This window comes from Thalassophryne amazonica, chromosome 10 (genome assembly GCF_902500255.1).
Source record: "Thalassophryne amazonica chromosome 10, fThaAma1.1, whole genome shotgun sequence".
NCBI classification, from domain to species: domain Eukaryota; kingdom Metazoa; phylum Chordata; class Actinopteri; order Batrachoidiformes; family Batrachoididae; genus Thalassophryne; species Thalassophryne amazonica.
In genome coordinates, this window is record NC_047112.1 from 38,074,787 (window position 1) to 38,094,476 (window position 19,690).

Consider the following 19,690-nt stretch of genomic DNA (forward strand, 5'->3'; position numbering starts at 1 on the left):
GGACAGTTTGTACTTTTTGTGTTGATCCGTTGGTGAGACTCCTACTGAAAACACTGGTAAAATATTGTCTGTAGCAATAATTATCTGTGATTCTTTCTCACAATTTGGCTTACAGTTGTTTTTTGAAGGTGAAGTTTGTAAGAAAAATGTCCTTGCACTGTGCTGGAAAGTAACGACCCATTTGTGGTCATGCTGACCTTGTCCGGATCATGTGAAGCTGTGATTTGAGATTTTGGACAGTGGATGTTTTTTTTCTTCATCTTTTTCGGTAGTAATTTAATAGATATGTCAACTCACAGCCACAGCACTGCATTAACAGACTGTGGACAAAACGTGGTGAATTGTTTGCTTCACCACACGTAATTGAGAGCCTTGTATTGATGTAACATACAATACTGTACAGCTCCTAAGAGGCTGTCTAAATTAATCACTTATTGTGTCTGAAGATCTGCAAGCAGTTCATAGCCACACACCACGAAAAAGTAAGTCCCTTCGGCTGCTCCCTTGTTTGCACTTGGGGTCGCCACAGCAAATCCAAGGTGGATCTGCATGTTGAATTGGCACAAGTTTTACGCCGGATGCCCTTCCTGACGCAACTCCACATTACATGGAGAAATGTGGCAGGGGTGGGATTTGAACCCGCAACCTTCTGAACTGAAACCAACCGCATTAACCACTTGGCCACCACTGGTAGAAAATGATGTGCCGTCTCACTGCGCTTCTGCTCCTTTCTGTCTCTGCAGCCTCTCGCACAGTGGTGCAGGATGCTGCCCAAAGATGCTGCCAATATGCCGGAGAGTGCGTGGAAGCTGGTCTTCTACACCATGTCATGGTCCTACAGCACCCACCTTCTCTTCTTCAGCACCTACTCTTTTTTCCATGACCCGCCTTCTGTCTTCTACAGTAAGATACACATCAAGGCATAAGGACTAATACAGTGCATCCAGAAAGTGTTCACAGCGCTTCACTTTTTCCACATTTTGTTATGTTATGGCCTTATTCCAAAATGGATTAAATTCAATTTTTTACCTTCAAACTTCTACACACAATACTCCATAATAACAATGCTACAACTTTACCAAAGTAATTTTATGGTAGGACTCTTGTACTTTCACTCAAATATCACTTGAAGGTACTTTATACAAGAGTGTTAACAGGAAATCAAAGGGCTGAGTTCTTCTTCTTAAAACTGTTGAGGTCTAAGGTTCTAAACACATTCTGGAATCACAAACCATTCCAACTCATTATAGAAACTTTTCATAATTTATTACAGCCCTTGAAAACTGTCAGGTACCTATTTTATAAACAGCACCCAATCTAGAGCCTTTGGATCCCCATAGGCAATGATATGGGCATGTTTCTCCTACTATGGTGTTGGGCCTATATATCGCATACCAGGTATCATGGATCAGTTTGGATATGTCAAAATACTTGAAGAGGTCATGTTGCCTTATGCTGAAGAGGACATGCCCTTGAAATGGGTGTTTCAACAAGACAATGACCCCAAGCACACTAGTAAACAAGCAAAATCTTGGTTCCAAACCAACAAAATTAATGTTTTGGAGTGGCCTGCCACATCCCCGGACCTAAATCAAATTGAGAACTTGTGGTGTGACATCAAAAGAGCTGTTTCCGAAGCAAAACCAAGAAATGTGAATGAATTGTGGAATAACAGCTGAAAGGTGCCACAGGTTGGTTGACTCCATGCCTCGCAGATGTGAGGAAATCATGAAAAACTGTGGTTATACAGCTAAATACTAGTTTAGTGATTCACAGGATTGCTAAAAAAAAGCAGTTTGAACATAATAGTTTTGAGTTTGTAGCGTTAACAGCAGATGCTACTATTATTGTGAACACCCCCTTTTCTACCTTTTTTTTACTAAATGCCAAATTTCATAGCCTTAAGAGTGTGCATATCATGAATGCAAGGTCTTGTTAGATTTGTGAGAATCTACTGGTACCTTGTTTCCCATGTAACAATAAGAAATATACTCAAAACCTGGATTAATATTTTTAGTCACATAGCACTACTATTATTCTGAACACTACTGTATGTAGTGATAATGAAGTTGCCACATTCTGACCTAGCTTTTGGAAGTGGTCTTTCTTCCCTGATGTTTTGTGACCAGCACAACATTTAAAGAAATTTCAGTTGTGTTCTTTTATAGTCAGCTGAATGCAAAAGGAGAGATCTGAAGCTATGTTTTATGACAATACATCGACGTCCCCCCCAGCTTTTGAAAAATAATAATCTGCACAAATGGGCTTAATGGAGAAGAGATGCACAACGGGGAGATTTTGCAATGGCTATCACTGCAGGGCTAATGGAGGATAGATATGTAAGCTTTGGGAATTCTAGTCATCATTCCAGAAATGTCTTTTGCACTCTTCTATCAGATGTGGAGGTGTCAGGGATCTGGTCCAACTCTGTGTCTCTGCACGCTAAAGCTCGTGAACAGTGCTGGGTCATCTTTAATAGCTGCATCACCTCTAATAGCTGTCAACCTGAGATGTGTACGGAAAGCAGCGTAATGTGACTGGACTGATGGGGAGCAAGGGAGAAATCTGAAACCAATACTAACAGTGTGAAAGTGAATTTTGACACCAGATTAAATGTGACAGAAGCAAAGCAATTGGAAAGAGATGTCCAGGAGAGAAGGGGAAACGGAGCTTCAGTCTTCAGTTCCCATGTTTCCCCTTGGTACAGCTGTTGTGATGCATCTACCCTCCATCTTTTCAATGTTTAATAACAGAAGCTCCAATCAATAAACGTTACACAGGGCTCAAGTGTAACTCCATCCCACCAGACACAAACCTTACTCAAACAGCCGAGGAGAAAATTTCCATTCAACTAGGCATCCATCCATCTGATAGGTTTCACGTGAGCTAGTGTAGTCGCTGCAGGCCATGTTTAACTTTCTGGCTGTACAATACTTAGAAACCTTTTCTAATTCTCAATTACTTTTATTTAAGTGTTATTCCTCCAGTACGGACTGATGTAGTCCACCTACACACAACACTGCAGATGGCTCAGCATGCAGTGATATCGCTGATGTCTGGACCGTGCACTTGGATCTTTATTGACATCAGAATATAGATGATTGTCACGTAATGCTGATTTAAATTTCTAGCTGTTCTTAGCATGTCATCGGTGTCAGTATAGCTTTAACAATTTGTCTGGAATAATCATTTTTCACCCTTCGCAGGTAATTTAGATTGATGTAATTACTATGGCTGTCAAAATAACATGTTAATTTAGATTAATTACAGCAGCTACAATGTGTCATATTTTTAAAATATAATTTAGTTATACTTTGATCTGTTTTGTTTTAATTTGTGCTGTAAGGCTATTAAAAAGTAATCTAATTACAAGCTTTGTGATTAATGAATCTAAAATAATCGCCTTTAATCACATGTATAATTTTTGGGGGTGAAATTTCACCCCTCAGATCACAAAGCACATACAGCCTACAAATATAAGGCTGTCACAAATGCAAAAACAATGAACAAATTTTTCTTCATTCTTCTTAAAAAGAAAAACAATTTCTTTCCCACTGTGTATTTAATAAAATTTTTATCACTTCAGTTAAGGTGTTGTTGTGTGTGTGATGTAATTTTCACTTTGCATATCCTCCTGACCAGTGGTGGGCACAACTAACCAAAAAGTTTGCTTCGATAACCATTATTCCGATAACTCAACAGTTATCTTTTATGACGCTAAACTGATAAACTGTTAAAAAAAATTTTTTTTATCTGTATTACAGATAACCGATAACTTTTAGTACTGATTCGGACGTGACCACATCAGATTACACTGTCAGCTTCTGATAAACTAGTTTCACTTTAAGCACAGCAGAGGCTGCTGGGTAAATTCAAGGATCACAAACACAAAAAGAACACACAACAAAATGAATGAATAAAAAATAAAAAAAAACCCAAACACTGTCATCAACTTTCAAAAGCAGTAAAACACAGTATTAAAAGTCACAGTTTATCTCAGTATTATATACACCGTCACCATGTAGTAAATATAAATTCTTACCTGTTAGTTTCAGTGGGATTCATTAAATTCTGAAGAAAATATTCCACATAAAGTGTCCTGATTATCCAAAATGGTGTGTAAACGGTGATGAAAAGTCCCTCACAGCTGCGTCATGAGATCTCCTCTCTCCCACCGAGTCTTGGCAATTAAATTATCACGTGCCACAAAGAAATAAAATAATGTTAAAATTAGTCCGTTTTGTTTCCGTCCAGCGGACGGTAATAGTGTAACGTCCAAAGTGAACCTGAACTACATGACCCACAGTGCTTCCTGCGTCGTTCAGCCAATCACGTCTTGTGCTTAATGATGACGTTATCAGCAAGCAGCAGCCAGTCTGCCATAAACCACTGATCTACACACGACAAGGATTAAAATCTTTGATTTTAGGGTTTACAAACGTTTTTGACCGTTAAACTTTGCTCACTTTACCATAAAAATGTTAGCAGACTGAAAGTTATGGGAACTAAATTTATTGGAAGATAATTGGTCCGATGATGGTTTTAAAACTTATGTGAAAAGCTAATCCACTGACAAAAACTTTTGAATCACCAGTAAGTTGTCCATCTTCATGATGAAGTGGTATAGAGGAGGATTTTCTTAAAAAGAAGACCTGAAAGTTCAGCTACAAATTCCCAGAAGGTACATCTGAGATGCAAGCCTGGATTTGATCTGTTTGGTGAAAGAAAATCCTTCTCTGCTCTATTCCACTATGAAGCTAAGAGTTGTGATGCAAAATGCAAAGCTTGCACTGTGCACAATTTCTCCAATCACAGCCACATAAGCCCATAACTTCTCCTGGGTTGTCTGGGTGTCTTGGTGGCTTTCCTCACTCTTCTCCTTCTTGCACAGTCACTCAGTTTTTGAGAACTGTCTACTCCATGCAGATTTACCATAAAGTGCCATACTGTTTGTATTTCTTTGTAATTAATGTAAATAAAGTCCAAGACATATTCAATTGCAGCTTTACCATCAGAGAGCCTCGTCCACAACCACCACAAAAGACTCCAAGCTGTCACTGATGTTAAAGGGGGCAATACACTGTATTAAGAACAGGGGTATGTAAACTTTCGATAAGGGTCATTTGGGTAGTTTCTGTTGTCATTATGATTTAAAAAGAATAAACACAGTTGTTTGACAATAAATGGCTTCATCCAATCACTAACCATGAGTGAAACAAAGTTTTTGTGTTATCATTCATATTCTCTGAAAAATGGGCAAAAAAAAAAAAACTTCTGCCAGGGTATGTAAACTTTTGAGCACAACTGTACATGTGTCACTGAGCAGCAGGAACCACTGACGAGGCTGTTTTTATTCCTCATGTTAGAGAACAACATAAAGATAATCCATGCGCTGCGGATGTGCTGAATGCTGATAGTATTATTTTTTTTGTGGTGTTATCTAAGAAAAATAAACGTCTGACCTGGTGCTGTTATTTAAACCGTGCAAAAACAATTCCAAAGGCACACACATCCAAAGCAGTTATTGCTCCCCAAAACACTATTTACTTACCGACCAAATCAGTGACCTCAAAACTATGGGTGTCCAAAATAACATGTTAATTTTGATTAATTAATTATAGCATCAAGTCATGTTCAGTATGTTGATGTTGCACAGTTAATTTTTATACATTAAAATCTTTCTGTAATTGTTTTTTGTAAGAGTGACATTTATTTGGTTCGTTCTCATTGTTACATGGTTTTTACCATATGCCTGAAGTCTGCCAAAGCTTGCATATGGCATTTGTTTTGTCAAAACGATTATGGTTTTGGAGCACCTGTGTCAGCTTTAAAAGATGTAGGCGATTCTCTGAAATAATGCTAGAAATGATGGATGCCAGGGGACCATACATGCATATATATATATATATATATATATACACTCAACAAAAATATAAATGCAACACTTATGGTTTTGCTCCCATTTTGTATGAGATGAACTCAAAGATCTAAAACTTTTTCCACATACACAATATCACCATTTCCCTCAAATATTGTTCACAAACCAGTCTAAATCTGTGATAGTGAGCACTTCTCCTTTGCTGAGATAATCCATCCCACCTCACAGGTGTGCTATATCAAGATGCTGATTAGACACCATGATTAGTGCACAGGTGTGCCTTAGACTGCCCACAATAAAAGGCCACTCTGAAAGGTGCAGTTTTATCACACAGCACAATGCCACAGATGTCGCAAGATTTGAGGGAGCGTGCAGTTGGCCTGCTGACAGCAGGAATGTCAACCAGAGCTCATGTATTGAATGTTCATTTCTCTACCATAAACCGTCTCCAAAGGCGTTTCAGAGAATTTGGCAGTACATCCAACCAGCCTCACAACCGCAGACCACGTGTAACCACACCAGCCCAAGACCTCCACATCCAGCATGTTCACCTCCAAGATCGTCTGAGACCAGCCACTCAGACAGCTGCTGAAACAATCGGTTTGCATAACCAAATAATTTCTGCACAAACTGTCAGAAACCATCTCAGGGAAGCTCATCTGCATACTCGTCGTCCTCATCGGGGTCTCGACCTGACTCCAGTTCGTCGTCGTAACCGACTTGAGTGGGCAAATGCTCACATTCGCTGGCGTTTGGCACGTTGGAGAGGTGTTCTCTTCACGGATGAATCCCGGTTCACATTGTTCAGGGCAGATGGCAGACAGCGTGTGTGGCGTCGTGTGGGTGAGCGGTTTTCTGATGTCAATGTTGTGGATCGAGTGGCCCATGGTGGCGGTGGGGTTATGGTATGGGCAGGCGTCTGTTATGGACAAAGAACACAGGTGCATTTTATTGATGGCATTTTGAATGCACAGAGATACCGTGACAAGATCCTGAGGCCCATTGTTGTGCCATACATCCAAGAACATCATCTCATGTTGCAGCAGGATAATGCACGGCCCCATGTTGCAAGGATCTGTACACAATTCTTGGAAGCTGAAAATGTCCCAGTTCTTGCATGGCCGGCATACTCACCGGACATGTCACCCATTGAGCATGTTTGGGATGCTCTGGACCGGCGTATATGACAGCGTGTACCAGTTCCTGCCAATATCCAGCAACTTCGCACAGCCATTGAAGAGGAGTGGACCAACATTCCACAGGCCACAATTGACAACCTGATCAACTCTATGCGAAGGAGATGTGTTGCACTGCATGAGGCAAATGGTGGTCACACCAGATACTGACTGGTATCCCCCCCAGTAAAACAAAACTGCACCTTTCAGAGTGGCCTTTTATTGTGGACAGTCTAAGGCACACCTGTGCACTAATCATGGTGTCTAATCAGCATCTTGATATGGCACACCTGTGAGGTGGGATGGATTATTTCAGCAAAGGAGAAGTGCTCACTATCACAGATTTAGACTGGTTTGTGAACAATATTTGAGGGAAAATGGTGATATTGTGTATGTGGAAAAAGTTTTAGATTTTTGAGTTCATCTCATACAAAATGGGAGCAAAAAACCAAAAGTGTTGCGTTTATATTTTTGTTGAGTGTGTGTGTGTGTATATATATATATATATATATATATATATATATATATATATATATATATATATATATATATATATATATGTACACGCAGTTTATGGGACAAAGAGGTGACCAGCTCACTAGCCTTATAGCGACATCTACAGGGGAGGAGGTTACAGTGATCACTAGGGTTTGAAGGAAATTTTAGGGGATTTTAAATCCATTTATTCTATTGATATGGGATGTGGGATCAAAGGAAATGAATGATGAGTGTGCATTACTTTCCAAGTACCCTATATGCTGAATTTGTCCTCATTTATCTCCTTCATTCATGACATAGCGTTCATCCATGTGGATAGATCTGTAAGTGATTTTGGTCTTATGATTTTTTTTTTTTTAAGTAAAAACTACTTTTCTGGTGTTATTATTTTTTTTTCTCCAGACTGGAAGAGTGGTATGCCAGTGCCTACAGACATCGCAATAGCCTACTTAATCCAGGGCAGCTTCTACGGCCACTCCATCTACGCTACAGTCTACATGGATGCATGGAGAAAGGACTCTGCTGTCATGGTTGTGCACCATATTATTACACTGGCACTCATTATCTTCTCCTACGCCTTCAGGTATGTCTTTTGGTCTTCAGAATTACGTTTGACCGCTTGTGTTTTAGGACATAAAAGTACTTAGTACATAAACAGAAATAGTTCAAGGAAAATAACTAAAACCGTGAGCAGAAGGTTATATAACAAAGACAGGAAACTGCATACAGATGAGTCATGAAGAGCAATAACTTTGCAGTTCCCAATTTTAAAGTGATCATTAAGAATATATTTCAAAATATCCCTGCAGTCAGCTTGAGTCACTACAACACAGCAAGAGTCACAGCAGATGCACAGCCTCATGAAGAAGTACAGATGTACTGTGTGATGAATTAAGCACTGGTCAGTGGAGTTCATTAAGAAGCTTTTGGCGGTCGCCATCATTAAAATATAATTTTGTGCTGTATTATATCCAACATCCATCCATCCATCCATCCATTTTCTTCCGCTTTATCCGGAGTCGGGTCACGGGGGCAGCACCTCAAGCAAAGCCGCCCAGACCTCCCGATCCACACACACCTCCCCCAGCTCCTCCGGGGGAACCCCAAGGCATTAGCATAAATGTTCCTTTTATTCCATGCTCAAGTGCACAAATACAAACTGCAATATTGTGCATGTACAGATTTAAGCTTTCTGGGTGGGATTTTACAGAAATAGCAGCCACGTTTGTCAGTGATTTGCAAAAAGTAGAACAGAAACTTGTTAAAGCCAGAAAAAAAAAAAGAAACACTGCATTGGGTTTCTTTCATATAAATAAATCAAAGTGAGAGGATTTCTACACTAGGAAATGATAAAGGGCCCTGAATCTGAACCTGCTGTAGATTATTTTATCCATCATTTACTGTTCGTATTGGTGGTGACACATTTATTCTCTATATTTTTATGGTAGAAGCTTCAACAAAGGTTGGCTGAAATGTTCATAGCCTAACTATGATGTCTTCTTGCGAAGACATATGTGTGCACTGTGTTTCAACTTGGCTCTCTTCAAATTTCAAAAACTACTTCCAACTGTGCCATAGCATTTGGAACGTCCTAGACAGAAAAGCTTTCATTCTGATGGTCAAAGAGTTCTCAGTGGCAAATTTGACATTGAGGTTGAGGTTCTCTTATTTAATGTGAGTAACCAACAAAGGACTTATTTCCACAAGGGCCCACGGCACATGTCTCTCACTCCTCCCCAGCACTGCTGTTAAGAGTGCCAGTTGGGAGCGTGGCTGCAATCGGGAAGTGAACCCGATTTGCTGGCGTCCCAGTCCAGTGTGCAAGCCGTTACACCACCACCTCCCCTAACATTATCATTGCTCTGGTATTTCCTCCAAGACAACGCTTTTGTCCTGTTTGGAAACAATCAATCAATCAATCAATTTTTTTATATAGCGCCAACTCACAACAAACAGTTGCCCCAAGGCGCTTTATATTGTAAGGCAAGGCCATACAATAATTATGTAAAACCCCAACGGTCAAAACGACCCCCTGTGAGCAAGCACTTGGCTACAGTGGGAAGGAAAAACTCCCTTTTAACAGGAAGAAACCTCCAGCAGAACCAGGCTCAGGGAGGGGCAGTCTTCTGCTGGGACTGGTTGGGGCTAAGGGAGAGAACCAGGAAAAAAGACATGCTGTGGAGGGGAGCAGAGATCGATCACTAATGATTAAATGCAGAGTGGTGCATACAGAGCAAAAAGAGAAAGAAACAGTGCATCATGGGAACCCCCAGCAGTCTACGTCATAGCAGCATAACTAAGGGATGGTTCAGGGTCACCTGATCCAGCCCTAACTATAAGCTTTAGCAAAAAGGAAGTTTTAAGCCTAATCTTAAAAGTAGAGAGGGTGTCTGTCTCCCCTGATCTGAATTGGGAGCTGGTTCCACAGGAGAGGAGCCTGAAAGCTGAAGGCTCTGCCTCCCATTCTACTCTTACAAACCCTAGGAACTACAAGTAAGCCTGCAGTCTGAGAGCGAAGCGCTCTATTGGGGTGATATGGTACTACGAGGTCCCTAAGATAAGATGGGACCTGATTATTCAAAACCTTATAAGTAAGAAGAAGAATTTTAAATTCTATTCTAGAATTAACAGGAAGCCAATGAAGAGAGGCCAATATGGGTGAGATATGCTCTCTCCTTCTAGTCCCTGTCAGTACTCTAGCTGCAGCATTTTGAATTAACTGAAGGCTTTTTAGGGAACTTTTAGGACAACCTGATAATAATGAATTACAATAGTCCAGCCTAGAGGAAATAAATGCATGAATTAGTTTTTCAGCATCACTCTGAGACAAGACCTTTCTGATTTTAGAGATATTGCGTAAATGCAAAAAAGCAGTCCTACATATTTGTTTAATATGCGCTTTGAATGACATATCCTGATCAAAAAATGACTCCAAGATTTCTCACAGTATTACTAGAGGTCAGGGTAATGCCATCCAGAGTAAGGATCTGGTTAGACACCATGTTTCTAAGATTTGTGGGGCCAAGTACAACAACTTCAGTTTTATCTGAGTTTAAAAGCAGGAATTAGAGGTCATCCATGTCTTTATGTCTGTAAGACAATCCTGCAGTTTAGCTAATTGGTGTGTGTCCTCTGGCTTCATGGATAGATAAAGCTGGGTATCATCTGCGTAACAATGAAAATTTAAGCAATACCGTCTAATAATACTGCCTAAGGGAAGCATATATAAAGTGAATAAAATTGGTCCTAGCACAGAACCTTGTGGAACTCCATAATTAACTTTAGTCTGTGAAGAAGATCTTCCCCATTTACATGAACAAATTGTAATCTATTAGACAAATATGATTCAAACCACCGCAGCGCAGTGCCTTTAATACCTATGGCATGCTCTAATCTCTGTAATAAAATTTTATGGTCAACAGTATCAAAAGCAGCACTGAGGTCTAACAGAACAAGCACAGAGATGAGTCCACTGTCCGAGCCATAAGAAGATCATTTGTAACCTTCACTAATGCTATTTCTGTACTATGATGAATTCTAAAAACCTGACTGAAACTCTTCAAATAGACCATTCCTCTGAAGATGATCAGTTAGCTGTTTTACAACTACCTTTCAAGAATTTTGAGAGAAAAGGAAGGTTGGAGATTGGCCTATAATTAGCTAAGATAGCTGGGTCAAGTGATGGCTTTTTAAGTAATGGTTTAATTACTGCCACCATTTAAAAGCCTGTGGTACATAGCCAACTAACAAGATAGATTGATCTATTTAAGATCGAAGCATTAATAATGGTAGGGCTTCCTTGAGCGAGCCTGGTAGGAATGGGGTCTAATAAACATGTTGATGGTTTTGGATGAAGTAACTAATGAAAATAAACTCAGACAGAACAATCGGAGAGAAAGAGGCTAACCAAATACCGGCATCACTGAAAGCAGCCAAAGATAACGATACGTCTTTGGGATGGTTATGAGTAATTTTTTCTCTAATAGTTAAAATTTTGTTAGCAAAGAAAGTCATGAAGTCATTACTAGTTAAAGTTAACGGAATACTCAGCTCAATAGAGCTCTGACTCTTTGTCAGCCTGGCTACAGTGCTGAAAAGAAACCTGGGGTTGTTCTTATTTTCTTCAATTAGTGATGAGTAGAAAGATGTCCTAGCTTTACGGAGGGCTTTTTTATAGAGCAACAGACTCTTTTCCAGGCTAAGTGAAGATCTTCTAAATTAGTGAGACGCCATCTTCCTCTCCAACTTACGGGTTATCTGCTTTAAGCTACGAGTTTGTGAGTTATACCACGGAGTCAGACACTTCTGATTTAAAGCTCTCTTTTTCAGAGGAGCTACAGCATCCAAAGTTGTCTTCAATGAGGATGTAAAACTATTGACGAGATACTCTATCTCCCTTACAGAGTTAGGTAGCTACTCTGCACTGTGTTGTTATATGGCATTAGAGAACATAAAGAAGGAATCATATCCTTAAACCTAGTTACAGCGCTTTCTGAAAGACTTCTAGTGTAATGAACTTATTCCCTACTGCTGGGTAGTCCATCAGAGTAAATGTAAATGTTATTAAGAAATGATCAGACAGAAGGGAGTTTTCAGGGAATACTGTTAAGTCTTCTATTTCCATACCATAAGTCAGAACAAGATCTAAGATATGATTTAAAGTGGTGGGTGGACTCATTTACTTTTTGAGCAAAGGCCAATAGAGTCTATATAGATTAAAATGCAGTGTTGAGGCTGTTCATTCTCAGCATCTGTGTGGATGTTAAAATCGCCCACTATAATTATCTTATCTGAGCTAAGCACTAAGTCAGACAAAAGGTCTGAAAATTCACAGAGAAACTCACAGTACGACCAGGTGGATGATAGATAATAACAAATAAAACTGGTTTTTGGGACGTCCAATTTGGATGGACAAGACTAAGAGACAAGCTTTCAAATGAATTAAGCTCTGTCTGGGTTTTGATTAATTAATAAGCTGGAATGGAAGATTGCTGCTAATCCTCCGCCCCGGCCCATGCTACGAGCATTCTGACAGTTAGTGTGACTCGGGGGTGTTGACTCATTTAAACTAACATATTCATCCTGCTGTAACCAGGTTTCTGTTAGGCAGAATAAATCATATGTTGATCAATTATTATATCATACCAACAGGGACTTAGAAGAGAGAGACCTAATGTTTAATAGACCACATTTAACTGTTTTAGTCTGTGGTGCAGTTGAAGGTGCTATATTATTTTTTCTTTTGAATTTTTGCTTAAAATAGATTTTTGCTGGTTATTGGTAGTCTGGGAGCAGGCAACCGTCTCTACGGGGATGGGGTAAATGAGGGGATGGCAGGGGGAGAGAAGCTGCAGAGAGGTGTGTAAGACTACAAACTCTGCTTCCTGGTCCCAACCCTGGATAGTCACGGTTTGGAGGCTTTAAGAAAATTGGCCAGATTTCTAGAAATGAGAGCTGCTCCATCCAAAGTGGGATGGATGCCGTCTCTCCTACCAGACCAGGTTTTCCCCAGAAGCTTTGCCAATTATCAATGAAGCCGACCTCAATTTTTTTGGACACCACTCAGACAGCCAGCAATTCAAGGAGAACATGCGGCTAAACATGTCAATCCCGGTCCGATTGGGGAGGGGGCCCAGAGAAAACTACAGAGTCCGACATTGTTTTTGCAAAGTTACACACCGATTCAATGTTCATTTAGTGACCTCCGATTGGCGTAAACCGGGTGTCATTACTGCCGACGTGAATTACAATCTTACCAAATTTACGCTTAGCCTTAGCCAGCAGTTTCAATTTCTTCAATGTCGCCTGCTCTGGCCCCCGGAAGACAATTGACTATGGTTGCTGGTGTCGCTAACTTCACATTTCTCAAAACAGAGTCGCCAATAACCAGAGTTTGATCCTCGGCGGGTGTGTCGTCGAGTGGGGAAAAACGGTTAGAGATGTGAACGGGTTGGCGGTGTACACGGGGCTTCTGTTTAGGGCTACGCTTCCTCCTCACAGTCACCCAGTCAGCCTGCTTTCCCCAGCTGCTCAGGATCTGCCAGGGGGGACTAACGGCGGCTAAGCTACCTTGGTCCGCACCGACTACAGGGGCCTGGCTAACTGTAGAATTTTCCACGGTGCGGAGCCGAGTCTCCAATTCCCCCAGCCTGCCTCCAAAGCTACGAATAAGCTACACTTATTACAAGTACCGTTACTGCTAAAGGAGGCCGAGGAATACTAAACATTTCACACCCAGAGCAGAAAAGTGCGGGAGAGACAGGAGAAGCCGCCATGCTAAATCGGCTAAGAGCTAGTAGCTACGCTAAGCTAGCGGATTCCTAAAAACACGCAAAGTGAATAATGTGTAAATAATTTAGAGGTGATTCAGCAGAAGGAGTGCTTTAGTTAAGGCACGTAAAGATTACACTGGGAAACAAATCATAATCTAGATAACTAGATCAATCTAACTGCGCAGATTAAACAGCTAACAGATACAGAAAACACCGCTGTGCTCCGGAACAGGAAGTGATACAATACAGCAGTGAGAGCCAACCACCAGTAGAGTTCGTCCGTTCGTAGAGACAACAATGTCAAACAGATGGACATTAGTGCCAGTGAGGAGAGTATGGTGGGTGGTCAAGCAAGTTGAAAGCCACAGTCATCCACAGAAGCCATAACAACCATTGATGTATCAGCGGGGGCATTGTCCTGATGAAATGAGACCTTTCTCAATTTTCCTGTTTGGTCATGAGAACCTTGCTTAGCTGTCTCAGCAGGCTAGAATAAGATGGGGTCATCACCTTCTCCACAGATAAAATAACTCTGCTATCCTTGGAAGGAGAAAAGGAAGTATGTTTTGGATTGGATTGCCTCTATGTTTCTGGTTGAAAGTGAAGGATTCAGCACTCATCCTGGGTTATGAATCATTCAGTGAAATTGTCTCAAAGAGATCACCTCCTTTTACATGACAAGCCTGGGGTGCGTTTGATCAAATATCTGTGATGCTCAGTGTGCAGAATGTTTTCATCTCTGTCAACAGTATCACCTATATCAGGGGTTTCAGCACCTGCCCTGCATGTTCTCCATGTATACCTACTGCAACAGCTGATTATTAAGTCTGCTGTTTCCTGGCTGTGCACACCTAACATAGTTAATTAGCAGTGGATAGAGCAGGGAGAAATGGAAAACATGCAGGGCAGATGTTCTCCAGGATCAGGGTTAGTGACCCTTGACCTACAGCATTAGTAGTCAGCTGCCTGTCATCCATCTCCATGTGGTGAACACTGATCGTGTTCACCACATGGAGATTGTGGTGACATTTCTTGGCCATCCAGCCCTCTTAAATTCAGCTGCCCACTTTTACACTGTTGATAAAGTTTTAGTATCATCCCCTAATGTACGAGGTCCGCTAGAAAAGTATCCGACCTTTTTATTTTTTTCAAAAACCTGATGGATTTGAATCACGTGTGCTTGCATGAGCCAACCTTGACCCTTCGTGCGCATGCGTGATTTTTTTCACGCCTGTCGGTTGCGTCATTTGCTTGTAAGCAGCCATTGTGTGAGGATGGGTGGAGTCTCTCATCGTTTTTTTTTTTTGCAAGGTAATGGCAGAACAACTGGAGCAGCGCGACTGCATCAAATTTTGCCACAACTGGCGACAGCCAGGTGGAAACCATTCGGATTATTCAGACGGCTTTTGGTGACGATCCTCTGGGCATCACACAGATTAAGAAGCGGTACAACCTGTTTAAAGACGTCCGCACAATGGTGGAGGGCGTGCCGCTCCGATCGGCATCAACACGCTGAAACGACCGGATCATTTCCAAAGTGAACTCTGTGGTGATGTGGGACCGTCGTGTGATTATCTGAGAAATTGCGGAAGAGGTGGACATCAGCACTTTTTCGGCACATTCCACTGTGAAAGAAGATTTTGCCATGAAAAGAGTGGCGGTGAAATTCATCGGCAAGAAAGCTGATAGCGCAGCAACCAGCGCCTCCGTGATGAAGCTCACAGGACATGTTGTAACATGCCCTGACATGTCCAGCTTGTCCACAATTTCTCGGATAGTCACACGACTGAAAAGCCACCGAAAGCCGTCTGAATCTTCCGAATGGTTGACGAGCTGGGCATGTTACAGCATGTCCTGTGAGACTTCAACACGGAGGTGGTGTTGCTGTGCCATCAGCTTTGTGCAGATGAATTTCGCTGCAACTCTTTTCATGGCAAAATCTTCTTTCACAGTGGAATGTGCCGAAAAAGTGCTGATGTCCACCTCTTCTGCAATTTCTCGGATAATCACACGACAGTCCCACATCATCAGCTCTCCACCGTTGTGCGGCCATCTTTAAACAGGTTGTACCGCTCCTTAATCTGTGTGATGCCCAGAGGATCGTCACCGAAAGCCGTCTGAATAATCCGAATGGTTTCCACCTGGCTATTGCCCAGTTTGTGGCAAAATTTGATGCAGTCGCGCTGTTCCAGTTGTTCCGCCATTTCCTTGCAAAGAAAAAAACGACGAGAGACTCCACCCATCCTCACACAATGGCTGCTTACAAGCAAATGATGCAACCGACAGGCGTGAAAAAAATCACGCATGCGCACGAAGGTTCAAGATTTGCTCATGCAAGCACACGTGATTCAAATCCATCAGGTTTTTGAAAAAAATAAAAAGGTCGGACACTTTTCTAACAGACCTCGTAGAACCCCTACTGACAGGAACTTTAAGGGGGGAAGTGGGAAAGCCTCCTTCTGCTGCTACTTTGTTGACACCTACATTAAATACCAAATGTATTCCATTTTGATGGATATTCATTACCACCAAGCTTTGACTATGGCGAGTGATGTATCTGTAAGGAAGACCTTTTGCTCACAGATTCACTCTGTGGCTGTCACATTGGGCAGGCTACGTTAAGTGGTTGTGTAAGGCTGATCATGCTGCTGTGATGTTTGACATCTCCATTGCCAGGGTTCTTGTGACAGAATCCCCAGTCAACTGCTTGCCACCAAATGTTGGTGAGTGCGGAAAGGCTGTGAAACAGCTGAGAGCAGAGAAAGCTCTAGGAATATGTGGCATCAGAGGTGAACTCCTCCACACAGGTGGAGATACTGATCTCCTGGCTTTGCAAACAATCTTTATTAATCTTTAATAGTGGAGTATCATCCCTACAGACTAGAAGTGACTTGCTATACCAATCTCAAAAGGAAAAGGGGATCGCATGGATTGTAACAACTACAGGGCTATTACACTGCTCTCTGTGCCGGTGAAGGAGCTTTCAAGGATTATTCTTAATAGGTTTCAGTTGCAGCTACTTGTGCTCTGCGACCGGAACAGTCTGGCTTCACACCAGAAAAGTTATTGACTGTATTCTAGCTCTGAGTACCCATAGATTGCTAGTGTGAATATCTGCAGTGCTTCTTCACAGTCTGTTGATTTTCGCAGTGTTTGATTCAGTTGATCAGACTGCTCTCTGGGACATCCTGAGATTTTTGTGGGATTCCCAAGAAGTTACTGGACATCATAGTCAGCCTATACACAGATACTGTGCAGTGAAAACTGGTGTTCATAAGGGATATGACCTGGCTCCTACTCTCTTCGATGCTTACCCATGCTTCAATGGGTATGGTTGTGAAAACCAGCAACTTAGGTGCTTTTGTTGGTGAGGAAAGGCTTACTGACTTTGCCCTCATGAATGATGCTGTTATCGTTGTGGAATCCTCATCCTGATTGCAGCACTTAAGAAGCTGGGTGAGGAATCTGAGTGTCTCAGTTTGCAATTGTCCTGGATCAAGATCCTGGCTTTTAATGACTTACTGGACTCTGCCATCAGACATTTCTTTGTATGTGGTGAAAGTGCTGAAATTGTAGAACATTCATTATCTCGGCAGTGACATTCATGTTTCTGGGTCCGTGGCTTTGGAGAGTAAGGGAAGAGCTTATAAACTCATGAGATTGCTGGGCAGAGATGTTTGATTATGCCAATATCTGTTTGCAGGAGAACGAGGGTCCAAGTGTTTAGGGTTCTGGTGGTACCTGTCACTGTATGGTTGTGAGACTAGAACATTGGCCAATGACCAGATATCGTTTGTACCAGGTCTCTTCAGAGGACCCTTGGGTACTGCTGTAATAACTTTGTCTTGCGTTGCGTGCCAGTATCAGCTTCAACATTTAGGCCATGTGGCATATTTCTCTATGCATGATGCACATATGTAAGTACACTGTTAGTGTTTATAGAACTCTAGAGTAACACCACAGGTGCTAATCAGCTTATGTAATTTCTGCTCCTCAGATATCACAACATTGGGATTCTAGTGTTGTTCCTCCATGACATCAACGACATCCAGCTGGAGTTCACCAAGCTCAACATCTACTTGAAATCTAGAGGAGGAGGCTACCATCTCCTAAACGATGTGTTGTCGAACATGGGCTCCATCAGCTTCAGCATCACATGGTCAGCCTGAACATGTGGCTAATACCCCCATCGTACTAGAGCACACACTGTAGTCTAACTGAATTTCAGCTGCATTCAAATACCTCTTACAGCATTCATGTGGCACTTAAGAAAATACGCCAAATTGGCACTGCCAGCACGAATGTAGAAAACAGGCACACTACTGTCATTTGGAGCAGTCTGATCGCGTTGGCACATCCTGATTGTGCCCCCAATGAGCTGGACCCCCCACGCATGCTGTTCGGGGTGCACAAAGGAAATATTGTCATCTGGTAATGTGCAAGGTCTGTGGCACGCAGTCATCTTGTGCACTTGACATGAACATTGCACAGTCACATAAAATACACCTAGTATTACAATGAGTCAGCGTGTCTCCGTGATGCGCACTACAGCCATGTAGATCGGGTCTAACAGCCATGATAACATAATACAGGTATATCCTCTGACACATGAGGAGGACTGACAATGGATGTGTGATTACATGCTCATTCTGGACATTCTACCGCGCTCACAGGTGCTGCGTCAGTGAGTCAGTGCATTTCAGAGTTGGCTGACCGGGCTGTCTATGTGCGCTCTGGACTCCAAACGCGCATACACACACAGATCGGCTCCCACTGGAGAGGAGCGCATGATTGGTGTTAACACACACTTAAGGGGAAAACTTCAGTTCCGACAAAACTGGCTGGCATGGCTGTTTTGTTTGTTTTATTTAAAATCTTCACGGAGAAGTGCTGCGTAAAAGCAGCGCAGTGTTTGGATTCGAGATCGCAAAGAGTGCAGTGGTTGGTGGTGGTGATGCTTGCAAAGTTGTTTTTTTTTTTTTTTTTTTCCTTAAATCTGGCACAACTGTGTAGCTATAATTGACTGTTCCCCACCCTTCCCATTTGGTTAGTCGGATATCTGCCACAAATGTCACCGGCAGTTTTACCAGCTCCAGGTTCCTGTCAGTGATGGACTAGTGGAGTGCTGTCTGTCCTTCTGGGCCAAGGGGTTCAAGGGGTTCACGTTGAATTTGCAGTTTGTCATGTTCTGCAGCAACAAGTGCAACTCCTTGGTGTTGCCTTTCTTCACCACTTCTTGGAAAACCCTCTGCAGCACGAAAGATGTTGATACGTCCGCCTGTCTCATGATTGCAGCTCAGCTACCTGCCCTAAAGCTGACAGTAATCATCTTCCCATCGAGTGTCTCTGCTCAATGCCACAGGGGGATTAAGAGCAGTCTTTAATATCTGTAATATGATGCGAGCACGACACCCAGCAGTGTGACACGGCAGGTCTTCAAAAGAGTGGACCACAGCGACGTTTTTCCAATTTGTGTGATTCGTACAGAATTCATGCTCTAGTGTGACAGGGCCCTAACAAATTCACAGTCTCATTTTCTCTCATTTTTGCCACAAATGTTTTCTGTCACAATCAAGTGTTTTGTAGTCTGGAAAAATTATGCAGCTGTCAAGCTCCATTTTTCCACTCTCCTACACTGAAAATACTGAAGATTAGAGCTGCGTATAAGTTCTTGTTTCTGTCTCTCGCAGGTTTTGGTTCCGTCTCTATTGGTTTCCTCTCAAAGTGCTTTATGCTACGTGTGTGTCCAGCCTCCAGTCTGTCCCCAACATCCCCTTCTACTTCTTCTTCAATGGTCTTCTCCTGGCCCTGCTGCTCATGAACATTTACTGGTTTTTGGTGAGCATGCAGGAATGCATTAAGGCTGC

General features: G+C 42.0%; 1 protein-coding gene across 2 annotated transcripts in view; it reads left to right on the top strand.

Moving 5' to 3' along the window:
- Nucleotides 1–19,690, top strand: part of cers1 (ceramide synthase 1) — a 111,454-nt gene that overhangs the window by 90,401 nt on the left and 1,363 nt on the right. For both annotated transcript variants that reach the window (XM_034179837.1, XM_034179838.1), the window contains exons 2-5: nucleotides 744–903; nucleotides 7,954–8,134; nucleotides 17,821–17,982; nucleotides 19,514–19,661. In XM_034179837.1, coding sequence (XP_034035728.1) covers nucleotides 744–903; nucleotides 7,954–8,134; nucleotides 17,821–17,982; nucleotides 19,514–19,661 — 651 coding nt within the window. The remainder of the gene's footprint in view (nucleotides 1–743; nucleotides 904–7,953; nucleotides 8,135–17,820; nucleotides 17,983–19,513; nucleotides 19,662–19,690) is intronic.